Source organism: Rhagoletis zephyria, unplaced genomic scaffold (genome assembly GCF_001687245.7).
Source record: "Rhagoletis zephyria isolate East Lansing unplaced genomic scaffold, Rhagoletis_zephyria_1.1 Rzeph_scaffold_01429, whole genome shotgun sequence".
Lineage (NCBI taxonomy): Eukaryota > Metazoa > Arthropoda > Insecta > Diptera > Tephritidae > Rhagoletis > Rhagoletis zephyria.
This window is the reverse complement of record NW_016158513.1, coordinates 77,447-96,897: the sequence shown is the minus strand read 5'-3', so window position 1 is coordinate 96,897 and position 19,451 is coordinate 77,447. Positions and strand designations below refer to the sequence as shown.

At 37.6% G+C, this 19,451-nt stretch overlaps 1 protein-coding gene across 3 annotated transcripts; it reads right to left on the bottom strand.

Annotated features, from left to right (window-relative positions):
- On the bottom strand, window positions 1-18,789 carry iPLA2-VIA (calcium-independent phospholipase A2 VIA). Of its 3 annotated transcripts, none has more exons than XM_017617522.1 (14): window positions 18,490-18,789; window positions 14,118-14,410; window positions 13,780-13,950; window positions 13,581-13,709; window positions 12,766-13,119; window positions 12,431-12,696; window positions 12,125-12,313; window positions 11,956-12,059; window positions 11,355-11,891; window positions 11,202-11,289; window positions 10,738-10,861; window positions 1,267-1,390; window positions 1,098-1,191; window positions 1-1,034 (listed from the first exon to the last, which is right to left on the bottom strand). In XM_017617522.1, the coding sequence occupies exons 1-14, from the start codon at window positions 18,497-18,499 to the stop codon at window positions 896-898; spliced, it is 2,622 nt and encodes an 873-aa protein (XP_017473011.1). In that variant the 5' UTR covers window positions 18,500-18,789; the 3' UTR covers window positions 1-895. The 3 variants fall into 3 exon arrangements, with proteins under 3 accessions (XP_017473011.1, XP_017473010.1, XP_017473012.1); XM_017617521.1 differs by lacking the exon at window positions 18,490-18,789 and adding an exon at window positions 14,948-15,739; XM_017617523.1 differs by lacking the exon at window positions 18,490-18,789 and adding an exon at window positions 14,698-14,927.
- Between the last annotated feature and the right edge of the window lie 662 nt (window positions 18,790-19,451).

Sequence of the window (19,451 nt, the reverse complement as noted above, 5' to 3'; positions counted from 1 at the left end):
CTAAAAAAAAGTCGAAAAACATTACGAATATTAAAAAAAAAAATCAATACGGGGTCACTTGTTTCAGTCACAGTATGTATTTGATTAGACTTATTAATAAAGTTTCTTCGTAAGCAGAACAATAAAAAGTAGAATAAAGGCGTTGAGATGATCTTTGAATTAAAAAATATAGTAATATTTTCTCTTTGAATTTTATCGAACCTAAAAGATATAATAAAGCCGCTATTATAGGCTACACAAATGTACATGAAATATATATCCGACTCAGCCCAGCTAAAATTGTCATATTCAAATTTGTTCGCGTTTTGATGGTTTTATATGTAAGTCGGTTGGTTCACAAGTTGCTCGAAAGTGACATTTGTGAATTCGTATTCGTATTCGTATCGAATTGGGCTCATATCAAAATCTAAAATACATGTACATAAATATAATTTTAACTGTTGGTACTAGCAGTAGTCGATTTACTTTCGATTTTGTAGATGGCGTTACTAAGATATTGTCATACGTATAGCAAACGCTTACCTAACAGGTGACTGACAGTTGGCAATTTTGGTAAATATGTATTTTGGGAAAGTCGCTTGGGCTTCTGCCATCTATGTATCTTATCTAGTTTAAGATATTCTGCGTTATTTTAAAAAAGATTTACATATGTATGTACGCCTGTATATGCAGCTTTGCATTTGTGTGAATTTAGGTGCCACAGAATTTTTTAAAGCACTTGCTCATAAAATTCAAGATTATATTTTTAAACCGCCTCGTTTTTTTTTGTGAAGAACCAGCTGCACTATTTTATTTGTAACTGCGTACATACCCTAACAAATAACTATTATATCTAAACATTTTTGAAATTACTTTAAATGGATATATTGGAAACGGTCTAAATTTTTCTTATGTGCTATTTTAATAAATTAATCATTTCTATTATTTTGTTACGATTGTTGTGCATGTAGGCCTTAGCATGCCATAACATATTGATTAATTTCTGATCATCCTTTTCATCCATAGCAATATCTTCATATAATTGGGGATTGAATCTGATGCCAGAGATATAAATTAGTAAGGCTAAAAAATACTGGAAAAACTTTAGTTGTATCTACCTGTAATAGGGTACTCCGATTGTGCTGCACCAAGCACGTGCCCGATCAACGACACGACCATCTGAAGCCGTTGCTTGATCGACGAGCAAGTTGCCTAACCATTTTGAAAATAAATATATCAGCCTTATTTAATGTACGAGCACAAAAGTAGCTAAATGTGTACACTTACCAATTGTTGAGATCCCATAGGCTAATTTAGCGGTATCCCATATACTTTCCGGGCGGAATACATCAATATCTTTGAGTGCGGTTACTGGTATCAGACCGGTACCAAGAGAGACTACAATAGAAACCTGTAAAGCGTACAAGAAGAGTTCATTAATTATGTATGTACATTAGACTGCATCACTCCCCATACAAAAAAAAAAATCGATACTATTTTTCCATTGGAATTATAAAATCTATTATATTTTAAGACGTCCACTAAAATATTTCGTAAAAATATTAGGATTTAAGTGAGCTGGACCGATTTGAAAATACCTCCAAAAATGGAGTTTTTTATGAATAAAAATAGTTTCTTAAAGATTTTTTTTTGAAAAATCCCCTCAAATGACAAAACAGTTCAAGCGTAAAAAATTTGCATAACAATTAAAAAAAAAATAAGAAAAAATTGAACGGAATCGTAATAATGAGATTTTTGATGCTGTTTTTTAACTTTTTTCAAAGATTGATATAAGAAAAACTTGAATAACTGAACCTAAACTCTTCCGATTTAGACTTAAGAGGTGTCATTGGAAAGGTATTTTCTCACCCTTTTTATTTCTTTGCTAATAAACTCATTCAAAGGATTAAAGAGAAAAGTAGGATGAACGAACGTCATTCAAAGTTGAATTAAGATGTGTTGGTGTTTGAAAAAAAATGGGACACGAATGACTTTTTTTGGACAGAAATAAAAACAGTGTGAAAATACCTTTCTACTGAGATCCCATAAGTCTAAATCAGAATAGTTTTGACCCCGTTATTCAAGTTTTTCGTAAATCAATCTTTGAAAAAAGTTAAAAAAAAACCGTATCAGTTATTCAAGTTTTTCGTAAATCAATCTTTGAAAAAAGTAAAAAAACAGCATCAAAAATCTCATGCTTATGATTCCGTTGAAAAGATTTTTAAATATTTTCGTGCAGATTTTTTAAGCTTAATCTGTTTTGTCATCTGAGGGGACTTTTTTCAAAAAGTTCGTTAAGAAACTATTTTTATTCATAAAAAACTCCATTTTTGGAGGTATTTTGAAATCGGCCCAGCTCACTTAAATCTTAATATTTTTCCGAAATATTTTGGTGGACGTCTTAAGATATAATAAATTTTGTAATCCCGGCGGAAAAACCGCAACTTTTTTTGGTGATGCAGTCTAATGTACACAAACAAATTTTCGGTGACGGTTAAAACAATTCAAGTTTTTGTATTGAATTTTTGGTTTAAAATTTCTCTTAGCCTTTTCAGTAGGGTTTTTTGCACATTATCTTCACCGTGATAGATTCGGATCTGAATAAGCGACTGGAACACGGCTGTTTGTCAAAAGCATACGATTTCGAACTCGCGTAAATGTACATTGGCTAAACGCGATAGCATGAACGCTCTTCGAAAAATATGTTCCAAAGTGCTAAATGTTGCATTTTAAATGCTTCATAACCGAGCCAAGATACCATAAGAGCAAAAATCTCCTGCCGCCAAACGCACCCGCAAGCAACGTGTGCCAACAGTAACAAACCAGCAAAGCGCAAAGAACTCACCTGCCGGGTTCGCTTCTGAGAAACTGGGATCGGACAAGCGGTTAGAGACAAGCTGGCCATAACCAGCAATCGTACTACACAGATGCAATGAGGACAACCTGGGTAGCGGCGTTACCCCACGAGCACCCCGCCGTATTCCTCACTCCAGAGCAACTTACGACACTGCAGGACACCTTAATGGATGAAGTTCTGAGGGGATGGACTCGCTTGTTAACATGGGCGTATATTTTACAGCGTACCTAATTGTGGTGGACTTCAGAGACGAGGAACTGTCGATTGGCTGTGACAAACAGTACCGATGCTCAACGGCTAAGAAGGACCAGCGCTGTACACCAGGAGAGAAGATGAGATTCCACCAACTCACAATGTACCATCTTCATCCCATGGTGTATAGACAGAGGCCAGGACTATGCACTGGGTCTCCTGACAGCTCAGCACCACAAACGTAGAAAATAGGGTTAAGCGATGGGTGGAACTGGAGGTGAAGATCGGCAGCTTAAATGGTGCAATAACCAACGCTTATACATCAAGCTGTCGGCTGACTTCACCAAAAGGTAAACCATGAACTCCAACGTCTAAGGTCACCAAAAAGAGGTCAGGAAACTCTTTAAGCGCAGAAAACGTACTGAGAATCGGGTCGATTACTTGTCAGCCCAAACCACCTATAATAAAGAGATTCGCGAAGCCAAAATAAACAGCTTAAGAATGTTCTGTAAAGGCATCACCTCCACTCTGGAGGCGGCCAGATTGCACAGAGCATTAGCTAGGGGCAGGAGTGGAAGAGAGAAAAGCGTATGTTCACCTGGTCGAGCGTACGATGCGCCTTGGATTCATTTGAACCTTATAAAAACCATAGGATGGATGGCCTATGACCGATTTTACTCCAGAAAGAACTGGATCTGTTAACCACGATCCTAACCAATGCCACGAGGGAAAGTCTGGCACTGGCCTATTTCCTACAGGCGTGGAGGGGAGCCTTTTTGAAATTAACTCCCAAAATTCCAAATCTTTTCGTCCGATGAGCCTAACATCACTCCTTATCAAGGCGATGGAGAAGGTTATAGACAACCATATAAGGACTACCACCTCACCGCCTTTGATAGAAAAAAAAAAACGTTGCAACAAAAGCCACACGTTGAGTACGCCATAACAAAAGCCACACGAACTTTAATGGTGTGCAGAAGACTGGCCGGCAAATCATGGGGTGCAGCCCCTACAATCAGCGGTGGATATACACAATGATTGTCAGGCCAATAGTTACATATGGAGCAGTGGCATGGTCCGAGAGGACTGCTCTCATAACAGTAAGGGAATCGCTTTCCAGGCTTTAGCGACTGGCGTGCACCTGTATAACAGGTGCCATGCGTACCCGTCCCATCGCGGCCCATGGAAGTAATCCTGGACCTGTCGCCACTCCACATAGTGACAGAACAAACTGCCAAGAAGGACCTACTCAACTTCATGGGGAAGGGAACTGGAAAAGGCAATGGGATTCCGAGCAGACTGGTAGAGGAAATCAGAATCAAGATTCCTATCTCCCAGCTCAATAGGGATGACATCGTTACGATAAATGAACTAGGAAGCAAGGTAACCTGAAACGAGACAATCTTAGATAACACCTTTCGGGCCCACCCCAAAGGTGGGTCACAGACAGCTCAAAAACCGACGAAGGTATAGGGGCAGGAATACATGGTCCTAAGGTCAATCTGCATTTCCTTGGGGAACTACGGCAGTACCTTTCAGGCGGACGTTTTGGCCATCAATATTTGTGCGGAAGTAATTCTGCAGAGACCATCAAGAATACAGCTCATTGTCATCTGCAGCGACAGTCAGGCTGCACGAAAAGCCGTATCGTCGTGTGAAATTAATTCACGGTTTGTATGGGAATGTGTAACGAGACTGATCGCCCTGGGGGAACTCGACACAGTACATCTGATGTGGGTCCCTGGTCACAAAGGCATACAGGGAAACGAGGAAACTGACAGCCTAGCTAGAGAAGCAGCAGCCATCCCACCTATGGGAACAGAACCCTTCCTAGTAGCCGGCCCTCAAACTATCTGGGAAGAGTTAAGAGCAAAGGAACGACACCTAAGTAGGACACACTGGAAGAACACGTCTGGACTAACGCAGGCAAAAGAACTTCTAGGAAGCTATAACCCTAGAAGATCCAGAGAACTAATCACACTCTACAAGACTCATTTGAGATTTATTACAGGACTGCTAACAGGTCAATGCAGGTTGTGGGCCCATATGGACACCCTAGGGATTAGCGCAGACAACTCCTGCCGCTACTGCGACAGGGTACCAGAAACCTCACGGCATCTCCTCTTAGAATGTGATGCGGTGGCGGGAAGAACACATTCACTCTCTACAGCCCTCGAAACTGATGAGCTTAATCAGAGCACTAGGGCTGGACGAGGTGTTGTGAGGAGCTCTGAGGGCGCAATATACCTCAGGTGGCAGTGCACATCCTCTACCAAATCTATCTATCTTCAGACATTTAATGCAGAGCTAATATGATATGAAACATCCGAAGACGGACTGAGGCTGATTGACTTCGCCGGGGCCCGTAACATCGTAGTACGCAGTACGAGGTTCAAGCACAAAAACATCCATCAAGCTACGTGGCTGTCTCCAGATCGAAAAATGGGAAACCTAATCGATCATGCTGTGATAGACGAAAGGCAGGCTTCCTGTGTTTTAGACGTAGGTACTTGATGCAGCCAAGATACGCACACGCCTCTATGCAGCAAAAAATGTGCGCACAAAAATGCAAAGAAAGCTTAATGTCGAAAAGCTGCAGTACAACAGACGTCCAATGCATTCGCTACTGAACTCTCACACCTGCTCTCAGAGAGCACTCTTCAACAATCCGACATATGCGGACAGTGGAACCACATAGTCCGCCCATTAAGTACCGCCGCCGAAGAATTACGGTACGTTCACATAGAAAGCGGAGCCGAGCCGAGCGAAGTCGAGCCGAGCTGAGTGAAGCTTTCAAATTGCAATATGAAAGTGTTCATACGCAAGCTTTTTGATAAGCGTTTTGGCGCTGAAAGCAAAGCAGTTTTTGATTTTGAATTTTCTATTTAATTTTTATGTTTCATAATAACGCCGCTGCAAACGAGATATCAAAATATTCAAATAAAACCGAATTTTAAAACGAATCTTTTGAATAAAATTGAGCAAGTATTAATTACCGCTTTTCATTGACGGTAAGTTTTGTGGTATCTTTGCAGCAGAGTCCATGAGAAGAGCCCCGCTTCGCTTCTTTCAATGTAAACATCAGCAGCTGCGCTTTGTTCCGCCTTGCTTCGCTCGGCTCCGGTCGGCTTTCTGTGTGAACAAACCCTTAGTCGGATTTCAGCGACCAAGAAGCTGCAGAGAAAAAATATGCCGCCTACAGGGCCACGCTGCGATCGGGCGCAACGCGAATTATGTGGGACCACTATAGGGAACTGAAGAGGGAAGCGAGACGTATTTGCCGCAATAAGAAGAGAGAGGCCAAAATACGTGGGTGCGAAGAGGTTGAAATGCTGGCCGACAGGAAAAACGGAAAATTCTACCAGAGAGTTAGGCGACTTAGGGAAGGTGTCAAGACCAGGGCGAACTCTTTTAAGAACAACAACGGCGACCCAGTGTGTGATGTCCGCAACGTACTAAATTATGGAGGAAACACTTTTCCACCCTACTGAATGGTAGCTGTGGAGAAGACGAACCTGAGCCGCCAGTCGATGATCACGGAGTCGATGTTCCAGCGCGCTTGAAAAACAACAAAACTGCCGGAGCTGACAGCCTGCCAGCTGAGATATTCAGGTACGGCGACGAGGAGTTGATAAGGTACATGCACGACTGGAATTTAATTGTGCTCCGCCCAATCCAAAAGAAAGGGACCCCGCGATACGCGCCGACTACTGCGGGATCAGCCTTCTAAGCATAGGTTACAAGGTCTAATCGAGCGTATTGTGTGAAAAACTGGAACCCATCGTCAATGAACTGATTGGGCCTTATCAATGTGGTTTTAGACCTGGCAAATCCACCATAGACCAGGTATTCACAATGCACCAAGTCTTGGAAGACCCAGGAGGAAAGGATCGACACTTACGATCTACTTGTCAACTTCAAAGCCGCTTTCGACAGCACTAAAAGGAGTCGACAATACGCCGCGATGTCTGAATTTGGCATCCCCGCGAATCGCATATGGCTATGGAAAACTACGTTGAGCAATACCACGTTCTCCGTCTGAATTGGGAAAGACCTTTCCGAGTCGTTCGCTACCAAGCCGGGTTCAGACCTTTCATGATGAAGAGCGTGCAATTGCTGGGGTATGCCGATGACATCGACCTCATCGGTAACAAGAGCCGCGAAATCTGTTCTGCCGTTTCCAAGTTGGATAAGGAAGCAAAGCGATTGGGTTTGGTGGTCAACGAGGACACGACGAAGTATCTCGTGTTATAAAAAAACAGTCAGCGCATTCGCGCCTTGGCACTCACAGTTGACAGTTAAAGAAAATGGAAAATTTCGATTATTTGGGAACCAGCATTAACACCGATAATAATGTCAGCATGTAATCCAACGCAGAATAGGCAGGTCAGAAGTAAAGTCCTCTCTCGACGTGCAAAAACTACACTCTTTAAATCATTCATCATGCCTGTGCTGCTATATGGCGAAGAAGCTTGGACAATGAAAACATCCGATCAGGCGGCTCTTGGAGTGTTCGAGAGAAAGATTTTGCGGAAGATTTACGGGCCTTTATGCGGTGGCGACGGCGAGTACCGCAGACGATGGAGCGATGAGCTTTAGAACGACATGGACATAGTGCAGCGAATTAAAATACAGTGGCTCCGCATTCCCATGACAGTCGGGTCTACGTAACCGGAACGACCCAGATTTATATCTGGCCAAGGACTGTCACTCCAGCAACACTCCCCAAAATCTCTTTGGGGAATTTGTATGCTGTTAAAACAACAACATTAACAACAACAGCGGCTCCGCTGGCTTGGCCATGTCGTTCGAATGGACACCGACGTTCCAGCTCTGAAAGTATTAAACTCGGAACCAGTGATAGCAGAATAAGAGGGAGACCCACCTCTACGATGGAAATACCAAGTGGAGAAGAACTTGGATTCAATTGGCATTTCCAATTAACGTCAGTTGGCACAGAAGAAAACGACTGACGAGCCAAAATCGCTTAGGCGGTTACAGTGCCAAATAAGAAGAAGAGAAGGCGAATGAACTTACAAGAGAAGGCACATCAGTGCGATTTCGCAATCTTAGAAGGGTAGTTGCAGGGCGCTCGCTACGCTCATCCTACGAGTAGAATATGACAAAACTTAGATGACTAGAATGGAACGAGAAACGGTCGAAGGGTCTTCTCATTCTGGGCATAAAGGACTTAGCCATGAGCCTGCCATAACGACTTCTACAGAAGCTGCAGAAATAAAGAACTAGAAATCTTGAGGCAGATGTTCCGCACTCTGTAAAAAAAGAAAGTTCGAGGTTTAAGAACTTTTCGAGGGTTTAACTAACATAGCTGAAGTGAGAATACGGTAAATATTTGATCTCATAGGCTACCAACCGGCTGCAGTAGGAGAGTGTCTACGATCTGCGTGATATAACAACTGCTCAAAAATACGGGGTTGGTCACTTCAACCCAACATAACCCCTGGACCGACATAATGGCTAAATCAATTTATTTTTGCATTCATCCATGATTCGATCAAATTGCTTCCCATAAATAAACACTTGTCTGCATGACTTCTATAGATATTTGATAAGTGTAGAATACGTACGAGCGCGACGGCCATTTTTGAACACGAACAGAAATTAACCTTCGTAGAGAATTATCGAATGACTGGATTCTTATATTGAACGATAGTAAGGCGGCACTTTTGGCTCTATCATTCTTCGAGATCAAAACCTCATTGGTCCTGGAGTGTATTGAGAAGCATGATGCCCTGGCTGAGAACATGAATATTATACACTGATCTTTGCGTTAGTTCCCAGCACGCTAAAGGAAGTGCTCTTAAAAGAAAATACCAAACTGGCGAAAGATCACGGGTCTTCGTCAGGCTAAGATCTTATTAGGGATGTATAACCTAGAGATACAGGTTACTCATAAGCCTCAAAGTGAGGCTACAGTTTTTACAGCTTTTTGACGGGTTATTGTAGACTAAAAGCATGCTCACATCATCGTAATTTACGGGCTCATTTTAAATTTACAAGCAAATCATGATGAAATCAAGTAATTTCGCTTTGTAAAGTCTATCAATAAATTAAACAGAAATGAGATAATTTATCATAAATCAGGTACCAAATGAAGAAAAAGAGGATTTTTTATTTATTTTAGCCCCCACTCTTAAGGAAATTAAAAAAATGCCTAAAGTTATACAACCATTTTTTATTTTTTTTAACCGACTTCCAAAAAAGGAGGAGGTTATCAGTTCGTAGGAATATTTTTATTTTTTTCATTTTTATTTTTATTTTTATGTATGTTACCGCATAACTTTGGACCACGTCAACCGATTTCGATTTTTGCATCGGAAAGGTAGTGTCTCAGAGGTGGTCCCTTACTAATTTGGTTAAGATCCGATCAGTGGATCATGAGATATATATATGTATACATTTTTTTTAACCGACTTCCAAAAAAGGAGGAGGTTATCAGTTCGTCGGAATATTTTTATTTTTTTAATTTTTTTTTACTTTTATTTATTTTTATTTTTTTTTTAAGTATGTTACCGCATAACTTTGGACCACGTCAACCGATTTCTCAGAGGTGGTCCCATACTTATCTGGTTAAGATCCGATCACTGGATCATGAGATACATATACATATATATATATTTTTTTTTATATGGGAGTTGAAGTTGTTTTTTTTTGCTAAAAATTACTTGTTTGAAATCAAGTACAAACCACACACTCGTACGTATACGCCCTAATAACATCTCTATAGAAATTATGAAAGAAAATGTTAATGCACTTGGTTTATGTGAAGTAATTTGATCGAAACAAAGTAATTTGTCTTGTAATGTGAATATATACAGTTTTACTCAATTTCAACAATTTTGCTCATAAATTACAAATGAACCGTAAATTACCACAGTGTGAACATTTCGGTGGAGCGGAACAAAAAATTTTAAGTTTCGAAATTTTTTGGACGTCAAAATTTGTTTGGAAATCGGTTATTACTTTACTGTTTTTACATGCAGAAAATGAACACCTTCTACAAAAAGGTGTTAAAAATCAAGGACAATTCTAGATTCTGATTTCAACTATTTTTTGGCCTAAGGCTCAGTTAGTCTAGACTTAATTTACGTAACGTAACCTAATATCGACGCCTCCAAACCATATTATGCTAAGTCTGGCTAAGTCTAAGGTGACTCAGCATGGTATTGTTTTGTAGGGGACCATATATTGGCCAACGCATTATATTTTTGTTCAGGAATTTTTTGATGTGGCTTATAAGTCGGCAAAGTGACTATCAGCTGAAAAGGAAAATACAAAAACAAAATATTTTCGCTTCTGCCTAAGTTGAAGTGTTGAGTAATCATTGACGATATCTTACGTAAGTTAAGTATAGACTAACTAGACTATTATTCTTTGACGTTCAAAGGCAATGATGCCCCAGAATTTCGAATCGAACATTTTCTTGTATCCGCTCCACCCTAGTGAACATACCTTCAGGCTGTTACAAGCACAAATGCGCGAGGGTGCAAAATAACTCTCAATGGTTACATTGTACGGAGCTGTAAGTTAGTCATTTTGAAATAAGCTATAACGCTCGCAAAAGAGATTTTAAATGACGGATTAGTAAATTTCTTTTTAGTCGATCTCAACATAATATTTGTATTGCAAATATGGCCAAAGTATTATGAGGCCTCGCGAGCTAGATAGCTTTTGTTATAAAAATTTACCGGAATTGCCTCCTTTTCACGTCCAACACTGCGCAGTGCCATATTGTATTCATGAATTTCGGTCATAGCGTCCAAAGTCGGATTGTTGGCGATTAATCCACCATCGAGAAAACGTCCGAACGCACTGTAAGAATTTGAGTAGGAACAAAGATTTATTTTCATTATTTTACATGTACACAAATAACATAATTAAAGAACTATCAATAACGCAAGCAGAAAAGTAAATCAAATATTCAAAACATAAGATAAAAATAGCAATAATTAATTAAACATCTTAAAAAAGTTGCAACTCACGAACTTAACGTTTGTAGATAAGGTTATATCATAGAGTTAGCATTTGAAAATAGAACAATAAAATAATGGTTCTAGACTTTAAAAAATATTCAAGGTGTTAAAAAATTTCTTGTTTTGTGTAACACTATTGGAAAATTATTAAAATCGCGACGTACTGAATATCTGCTTACCGGAAATATGATGGTGCTGCGCCAGTAGCTCTAGCTGCACGCCAAACTAGTTGCTCTTCCGGAGGTGGGGGCGGTACACGGCGATTGTCTGAAAAAAAAGTAAGTTCATTTGCAATTAAGATAAGGATAGTCTTGACTAAAAATCAAACTTACTTATTGGCGTAACTATTCCTAGGATATCACTGGCGCTGTGATAATTTCTGAACAGATGCAAATCTACCGGCTTGCGATCAGCCATTACACCGGTTATCATAATTTTTGGATGTTTGATATCAGTCATTACTGTATATTCACCTAAGTTATCCTTCAATATATTTTCGAACAATTCACTTGGATAGGGACGTGACCCGACAAAGCATTGTTCTTTCATGCGCAAATACAGCCCCATACACTGGCGCATTGTTTTACCACAGCCGAGACCAAGTGCTAAAATGCCGCCAGTGCTAGTGCCAGCAATCCAATCGAACATATGAGTAATGGGAGTTTGTGAGAGCTTTTCGATTTCGAGTAACATTTGGACAAGCACAAGGCCACGGATACCGCCGCCATCCAGGCACAATAAACGTCCGCGGCCATAAGGTTTTTCGCTTTTATTGCTAGATTCGCTGCCGATTGAAGCTGGTGTAGTTGGAGTTGCAGCTGCGCTCGCATCTCCACTACCCTCTCCTTCAAGACTGTTGCTAGGCGATACTAAAGTATACAATGCACAATTTAACTATTTACTAGAATTAAATACTATACATTTGAATTCTACCTTTTTTGCTGTCGTTATTTACTTTGGTGGTAAACATTCCGAGCAACGCATCCATTATACTTTGGCCCTTTTGTTCTATTTCAGTATCAATAATAACTGTAGGCCTGCCAGTAATGAAAGATAGTTTTATTGATCGAAAATCGTAATTTGGTTGGCATTTGAAACTTACTCCGGTGTCAATGCGCTACCATTAGAGGATGAACCAAAGAGACCATCCATTGCTTGGCGGCTAGTTGATGCCAGCATACTTTCAATATGCTCACGTTGCTCGACTGGTTCTGGGGACTCAGGTGGTATACCATTGTAGGAGCCTTTAGCGTTACAACCAGCTGGGCATTTTGTACTCGATCCTGGACATCTAAAAAGAAATGGGTATTGATGATAGTTATACAAAATAGGTAGTAATGTAACATGTAAGAAAATTTGGCTTCTTCATCTGAGCATAACAAATCATAACAAAATAAAATTTTCTCACCGTTTAGCCCCAACTGAATGCAAAATATAGAGTATTTCACTTTCTTTACCGCCGTTTGAATCACTACCAACCATGTGTCGCGGTGTTTTCCCATCCTTATTTTTTAAATTAATATCGCAACCGAAAACCACTAGGCATTGCACGATAGGTACCAATTTCTTTTCGATGGCAATGTGTAAAGCGGTGTTTCCATCTTTATCGAATACATCAATATCAGCATCATGAGCTAGGAGTGTAACAACACATTCAAAACGGTTTCGAGCAATCTGTGAATTAGAAGTTGTAACTAGCGTTTTGATTTATTTAATCATGCAAATTTAAAAAAGAAGTTTTACCATCACATGTAAGGCGGTGCGTCCGTCAAAATTTGTGGCATTGACATCGCATCCCTGCTTAATGAGCGCATGTAATGTCTCACGCGAAGAAGACCAATGCAACGGAGTGCCGCCGAATTTCATATCCTGAGTGTATAGCTTATTTGCATTGGTTTTGAGAAATTCCGCAACCGAAGTAGGTGTACTAGTCTTGTATATTTTACTCATATTCTTGGCATTTAAGTTAACATCTGCGCCAGCTAATAGTAAAGCTTTTACGCATTCGGGTTTATCCGACAAACAGGCTAAATGTAATGGCGGAAAACCATCCGAATTTATGTGATTGAGATTTTCTGTACTTTTTGCGGTCAACAACTGGAGCGAAAAAAAATAAGGAATATGAACTCTTCCATCTAATATTACAAAATGTATTAACGGGTATGCATTTAATTATATTTTTATGGACCTATTTTATAAAGGTATTTTTTTTTTAATATAAATCACAAGAACGATTATCATTAGTGTATAAACCAGATAACACAAGCTGGCCTTATTAAAGTATGTATTCACATTTCTTAAAAGTTCTACTCCATTTTTTTCATGCATATAAATTATCCCGTGTAGCCTCATTCCATAGCCAAACAAAACTTATTCTAACACGACTATGCGTGATTTAATTTTTAAATTAAAATTTCGTTTTAAACCGAAGGTCTTTTTAACCTCCGACTATGGCTCAGGCCTATAAAGGCAAAGATGAGCTGGTAAAAAAATCTTGAAAAACAGCTGAATTTTACCTGGTTTTGCGGAGGTTAAAACAGCAGTTTTTTTGTACTTACGTTTATGATTTCTTTGTTTGTACTAGCGGCATAATGAAATACGGAGTTACTATTGTTATCCAGATGTTCCATTTTACAAAGCGGCAGCAACGTCTTAACCATTTCATTGTTTCCGCTTTTTATGGCAAGCTAAATATATAACAATACATAACGTTATAAATATTACATTATCTTTATTCGATTATGCAAAAACTTATACCTGAAATGGCGACATCAGATGCACATGATCAGCATAATCGATGAATTCCAATACTTTCGGATTACTTACGTAGTCAACGAGATTGAAATAGGCAACCAAGTGTGCCAATGACCAGGAGGGATTTTCTGCCAACGCATCACATACTTTTTGCAGCCCGTTAACGTTGTAAAACTGTAGGGAGATATGATTTTAAATTTTTCAATTAAATAGAAAAATAAAATAGCGGATTAAAAAAGCGAAATCTTTTATTAATTCAGTTATATGCTTTCATATTCTTTTTTAAGTTTAAATTAAGAAATTACTTAAATTTTATTACTTCACAGTATGGATAATATTACCTCCTTTACGATAGTAACGAACACAGGCAAGCGATGTACGAAGGCGTTGAACCTATCTTCGGCGTCCTGTTGAAGGGGTGAACGATATAAGCTGAAGCATGTGTTTGCGGGATCATTGACATGGCGTTGGAGCACAATTTCATAGCCCGCTTTCTTATCTACAGAATTGAATGGTGGCGAGTACAGTACCATACCTTCATCCCGTCCTATTACCAGCAAGCTTCCCAATGATTCGCCTTTGATTTCAAGAACTTTGTTAGGTGGTGTATCCCCTCCCAAAAGGCGCTGGAGAACTATGTAATGGGAAGATTAAAAATAAGGAACATTAAAAAAAAAAATAAGTAAGATTCTTAGCCAGGTTAAATTGTGGTATGTTAAATTTAGTTTATAAAAAAAAAGCATTTTGTTGCTTTAGCTATAAGTAGCACCCTACAAAAAAAAAGATTTAATTTAATTTCTATTTTCATTTTTTGGTAAATGCAAAGTTAAAAGATTGTCGAAATCAATTAACGTAAACATTAAGAAGGCATTCCGTTTCCAAGTGCGTTTTTGTTGAATTTTGCTCGGAAACAAATTCAACCGAAAATTTTTCATCCATCCGCAGTGAATACACATAAGCGAAAGGTGAACGACTTCGGGCGAAAATTAAACTTATAATAAAGCGGAATATTTTCAATCACATTAACAACCATTCAAAAAAGTCAGTTTGAAAACAGTTAAAAAAAAGCTTGTAATCAGCTTTTGTGTGGTGAACTAGACAGAGTTTGTGGAATGTAAACGACTTAAAATATATGTATGTAACTTCCATGCATTTCAAAACTAAAACCAACCGGATCCAAATATTTCTAACATATTTCACTGACTTGAAGTAACCTAGCAGAGGTTAGTGAAGGAATATGCAGAAAGAACTCTACAGATTGGTTCTTTCCTACATACATACAAGAGTATTCCCTTTAAAACAGAATTGAAAACTTATCAAGAGCGGTACTATTTATATATACATATGTATTTACTTATACATATGTATGTATGTATGTACATGTAAATTTTTGTTTTCACACTTGTACTTCACTACGTCGTTTTGGTAAATATGCGACCATGTGTGTGGAGTGATTATTATTTGTTTGGAAAATGATGAACAGATTATAAGTATACATGCCCAGAAGAAAATTTAGGTAGGCCTTCTTAAGTGAACCAATTCTAAAAGGTTTATCCAAGACGGGCTGAAAAAAGTGCTCTCTGCTTGCCTTCTAGGAGAACTTTTCCTATTTACAATTGACGCAAATTTATAAGTTCATATTACTTAGCAATCCAAACGAATTTTAAAGTGTATTTTAAGTTGCAATAAACCGAATTGGGTATGCACTTTAAACGAATATACCTAAGAAATACAATTTTTATGAATTAAAAAGGCAGCTTTAGGAAAACTCCTCTAAAAGGCCTTCTGAACTTCGTCCAAAAAAAACCCTTCTGGAAGCCTTACTATAGGTAATGAAGTAGGAGACTTTCAATTTGTGCCACGCCATACAAAAAAGAAAGGAGGAAGGAATGCAAAGTCGAAGGACTATTGTCTCTCAGGAAGGCCTTTTGGAGGGGCTTTTAAGTCTTGAATTTATCTACTGGGTATCTTAATGTGCATTAATACTCTCAAAAAATACAAATATGTATATATGTATGTATTAAAATTCGTATAATAAATGAAATGGATGAAATGAGAATTGATTATATGAAGCCATAAGGGAATATACAAGGTTAATACATATCAAAGAAATTGTATTTATTTATTTCTGAATACGTTCGTTCTTCTGTATTTCGATTAAGAGATTTATTTGATATTTTAAATTTGTTCAATAGTTTAAGTCGTACATTTTGTTGAATTCTTTACATACCACTTGTTACTAAAAAGAGGAATCACTTAACAACGAGCAACAGATGATCTTATTCAATAGAGTATTATTTAAGTTTGCTTAACAATAAAAATAATTACTTTTCGCGTTTTTGTTGAACAATAAAGCAAATTCTTTCAATATAATATTCCATGTTTATATTAACCTGAATTAATATAGCTAGTTATTAGAGCCTGTTTTTGCAATGTTCAGTATGTTTGTAAATTATCTTTGGGTACGTACTCCTATGTGCATATTATGCAGCTATGAATGTTTGTATAAATATGATGCAAGTCAGTTAATACAAATTCAATACCAAAAAAATCAAATGTGATTGCATTTCTTAGGTATTACAAGTAATTAATTAATTACCTGTTTTTTCTTTCTAATCACTAATTTCGTATATATATCTACGAACCTATGTATGTATGTGTGCAAATACATAAGTACAAGTATAATCATCGGAAGAGGTTCATTTTACAACATTTTAAAAGCAAATATTTTTTCGCCCCCATTTCAGTACCGAATATTAATATCAGGAGTTAACGCAACAGGTGTTTGTGGAATTTGTCCTTTAAGTTTATGTACTCCAAATACATTTGCATACACTACGATTTCGGTTACGTAGATGCGATAGTAGTGGGGAAAGAAATTGATTCCCAACCCTTTGTAAGTCCTCCATTTTCTATGAACGAATGTGATATATGTATATTAATTACAACACTTTACTAAAATAATTAAGATAAGAGAGCAAAAATAAATTTTCATGTCCAAAGGTTCAAATCTTGATAAGCACTAAAAAGAAATATACAATTTTGTGCCTAATTAGAAATTAAGTCGACTTAAGAAATAATTGAGTTATATGTATATGCTATCGTATTCTGCAACTGCTTTTCCATGTGTACATGAAGTCCCCATCTTGCCATCTAGACAAGGTTTCTCCATAAGGTTAACATTTCAATCCCAATGTTTAATGCGTTTTTTCTCGAATTCAGGTTTTTCGACTTAGGCGCTTATTGCGTATGACCGTAGTTATGTGAATGAATTTATATACAATCATACAAATAATTCGTCCAAAAGAATTTCGATTTTAAGCGCTTAAACATTTTACCTAGAAGTAATTATTATGAATCAGAGCTTTTTTGTTTTTTCATAGAAAGATAATTAGTAAATCCAACTATGCAAGTACATGCATATGTAACTAAAATATGTACGTGAATCGGAAATAAAGTGAAGCTGCATGACGTGTTGGCTCTGACTCAAATTATATCAACAACAGACGCACCAGCTTTGGGTTTAGTACACCGAGCAAGTAGTATGCAAGTAACCCTGTAGGCAAATCTTTTCATAGTCGCTAAAACGTTAAAAATTTAAAACGATCAAATAAATATGTAATTGCAAATTTTGTAACTCATTGTAACTACGCCAAAGTGTTTTCAAACTGTCGAAAATATATAACGCCCCATTTTTGAGTTAATCACGTATCCATATATGTATATATTTTTTTTTTTCTTGGGAAAACTGATATTACCACTTATAACAAAAGTTTAAGCGTTACACAATTTGAAAATAAAACAAAAACCTAATATTGGTGCTCACTAGTGTTAGTAGAACAAGAAATATGAAGTAAAGAAGCATTTCCTCTATCCTAGTGGAGAAAAATACGAATTTTTTCTTACATTCTCTAGAATGACTCTATTGCGAAGTTAATGCAGAAACGGGGCGATAATTAGCTGTTCTTATACCCAGCGAATCCCCTAAAACACATTTAATTGTTATTTCACATTGACTAATTTTACAACGTTACGACTTTACGATGCTTACGACGTCTTGGGAATCCCTTAATTATTTTCTCTACAAACGCAGATTGATATTACTGTATTATTTCATAGTACGACTGATAGTATTATTTCAAAAACCTATTTTTGAATCATTGTGAAAACTTTTTAAAATAGCTAATGAGTGAAGTTCCGAGGTGGATGATTTATCATATCAATGTGTTCGTAAGTGACGAAGGGTCATTTTATTACATATGGACGTTAAAACGAGTATATATGAGAATATTTACGAATGCGGAATAGGTTTAAGTCTTTTATAGATGCATATGTATGTAGCATGATTCAATAATAATATTATTGAATCATGTGTATGTAGTTCTATATACATAAGCCGGTAGTTATTTTTTTATTGAGTAATGGCACGGTAAAAAAAAAATCAATAATCATAAAAACTAAGTTACCATATATTTTTATGATTACATCCTTTTATAGAAATATAAATACATGTATGTTTAGATTCGTAAACATATATCAGATTAATCAATAATTTGCAAGTTTTTCTAAAAAAAGTTGTAATAAAACCTCATCAAATGAGAGGTTTTGTCGAAGGTCTCACTGGGTTTAACTGAAGTCGAAAAAAGTTGAATTAATAAATAACTAATATATAAACCATTATGAAAAATACTTATTATTAGTACTGCTGCTAACCATTGAACATTTTGCACGACTTCGTTTACGCCACTTATATTTCGAAATCCTTTACTCCTTCACTGGTCAAACCGCCAGCTTTCCCGACACATAGGCTTTTCGCTCTTATTGTGTCACAAACTTTAGAACAATATAGATATACTTATATATTTTTTCTTTATTCTCGTTTATGTAAACAATCGCGTTTTCTACACCGAGCACAAATTACAATTCGCAATTTGTTTAAAAAATTCTGTACCAATAATCAGCTGCTAAACTCAGGGTTGCTGCGCTCTCGAATTTCCCAAAAACCCCGCTAAGGAAATTCACAAAAGTAGTGCCAAGGCGTATTTATATAAGGTGGTCTTACTAGCTCAGCTGATTTTGTGTATGTGTTTCGCCGCACGGCTTCTGATATCAAATTGAAAAATTTTGTTTGAATTTCTACACACACTCTTACAGATTTTGACAGTTTATGCCGCCAAAGCAAAAACAAAATACATGTAAATTTTTGTTTTTGTACTCCTGCTATCACCTTATATTAATTCGCCTTGAGTAGTGCCATCTTCATTTATGTACATTAGTATGTGCACGTTTCAAAGAAAAAACTTTTAACCATTTAGGGCCGGTTACTCAATGTCCGGTTAACACTAATCTGCGGTCAAACATCGTTATCGACGTCTTCGACTCCATGCATACAACAGGGAGTCGGTAACGTTGATAACAATGTTTAACCGGAGATTGGTGTTAACCAGACATTGGATAACCGGCCCTTAATCTAATCTGACCAAAACCACAGTCCCGGTATAGTCCTGTCGCGGCCAAAATAATTATCTACATAATAGTACGTGCTAAAATAATTTGGCAGATGTAGCCCGTAGCTCGTCGTTTTCAAGGTGTGTCAAGCAAAACAGCAAAACCAATCCAAGCGCAAGCCGTACAGTTTGACGCGTTCTTTTGCAACCGAGATACAAAACAACGCT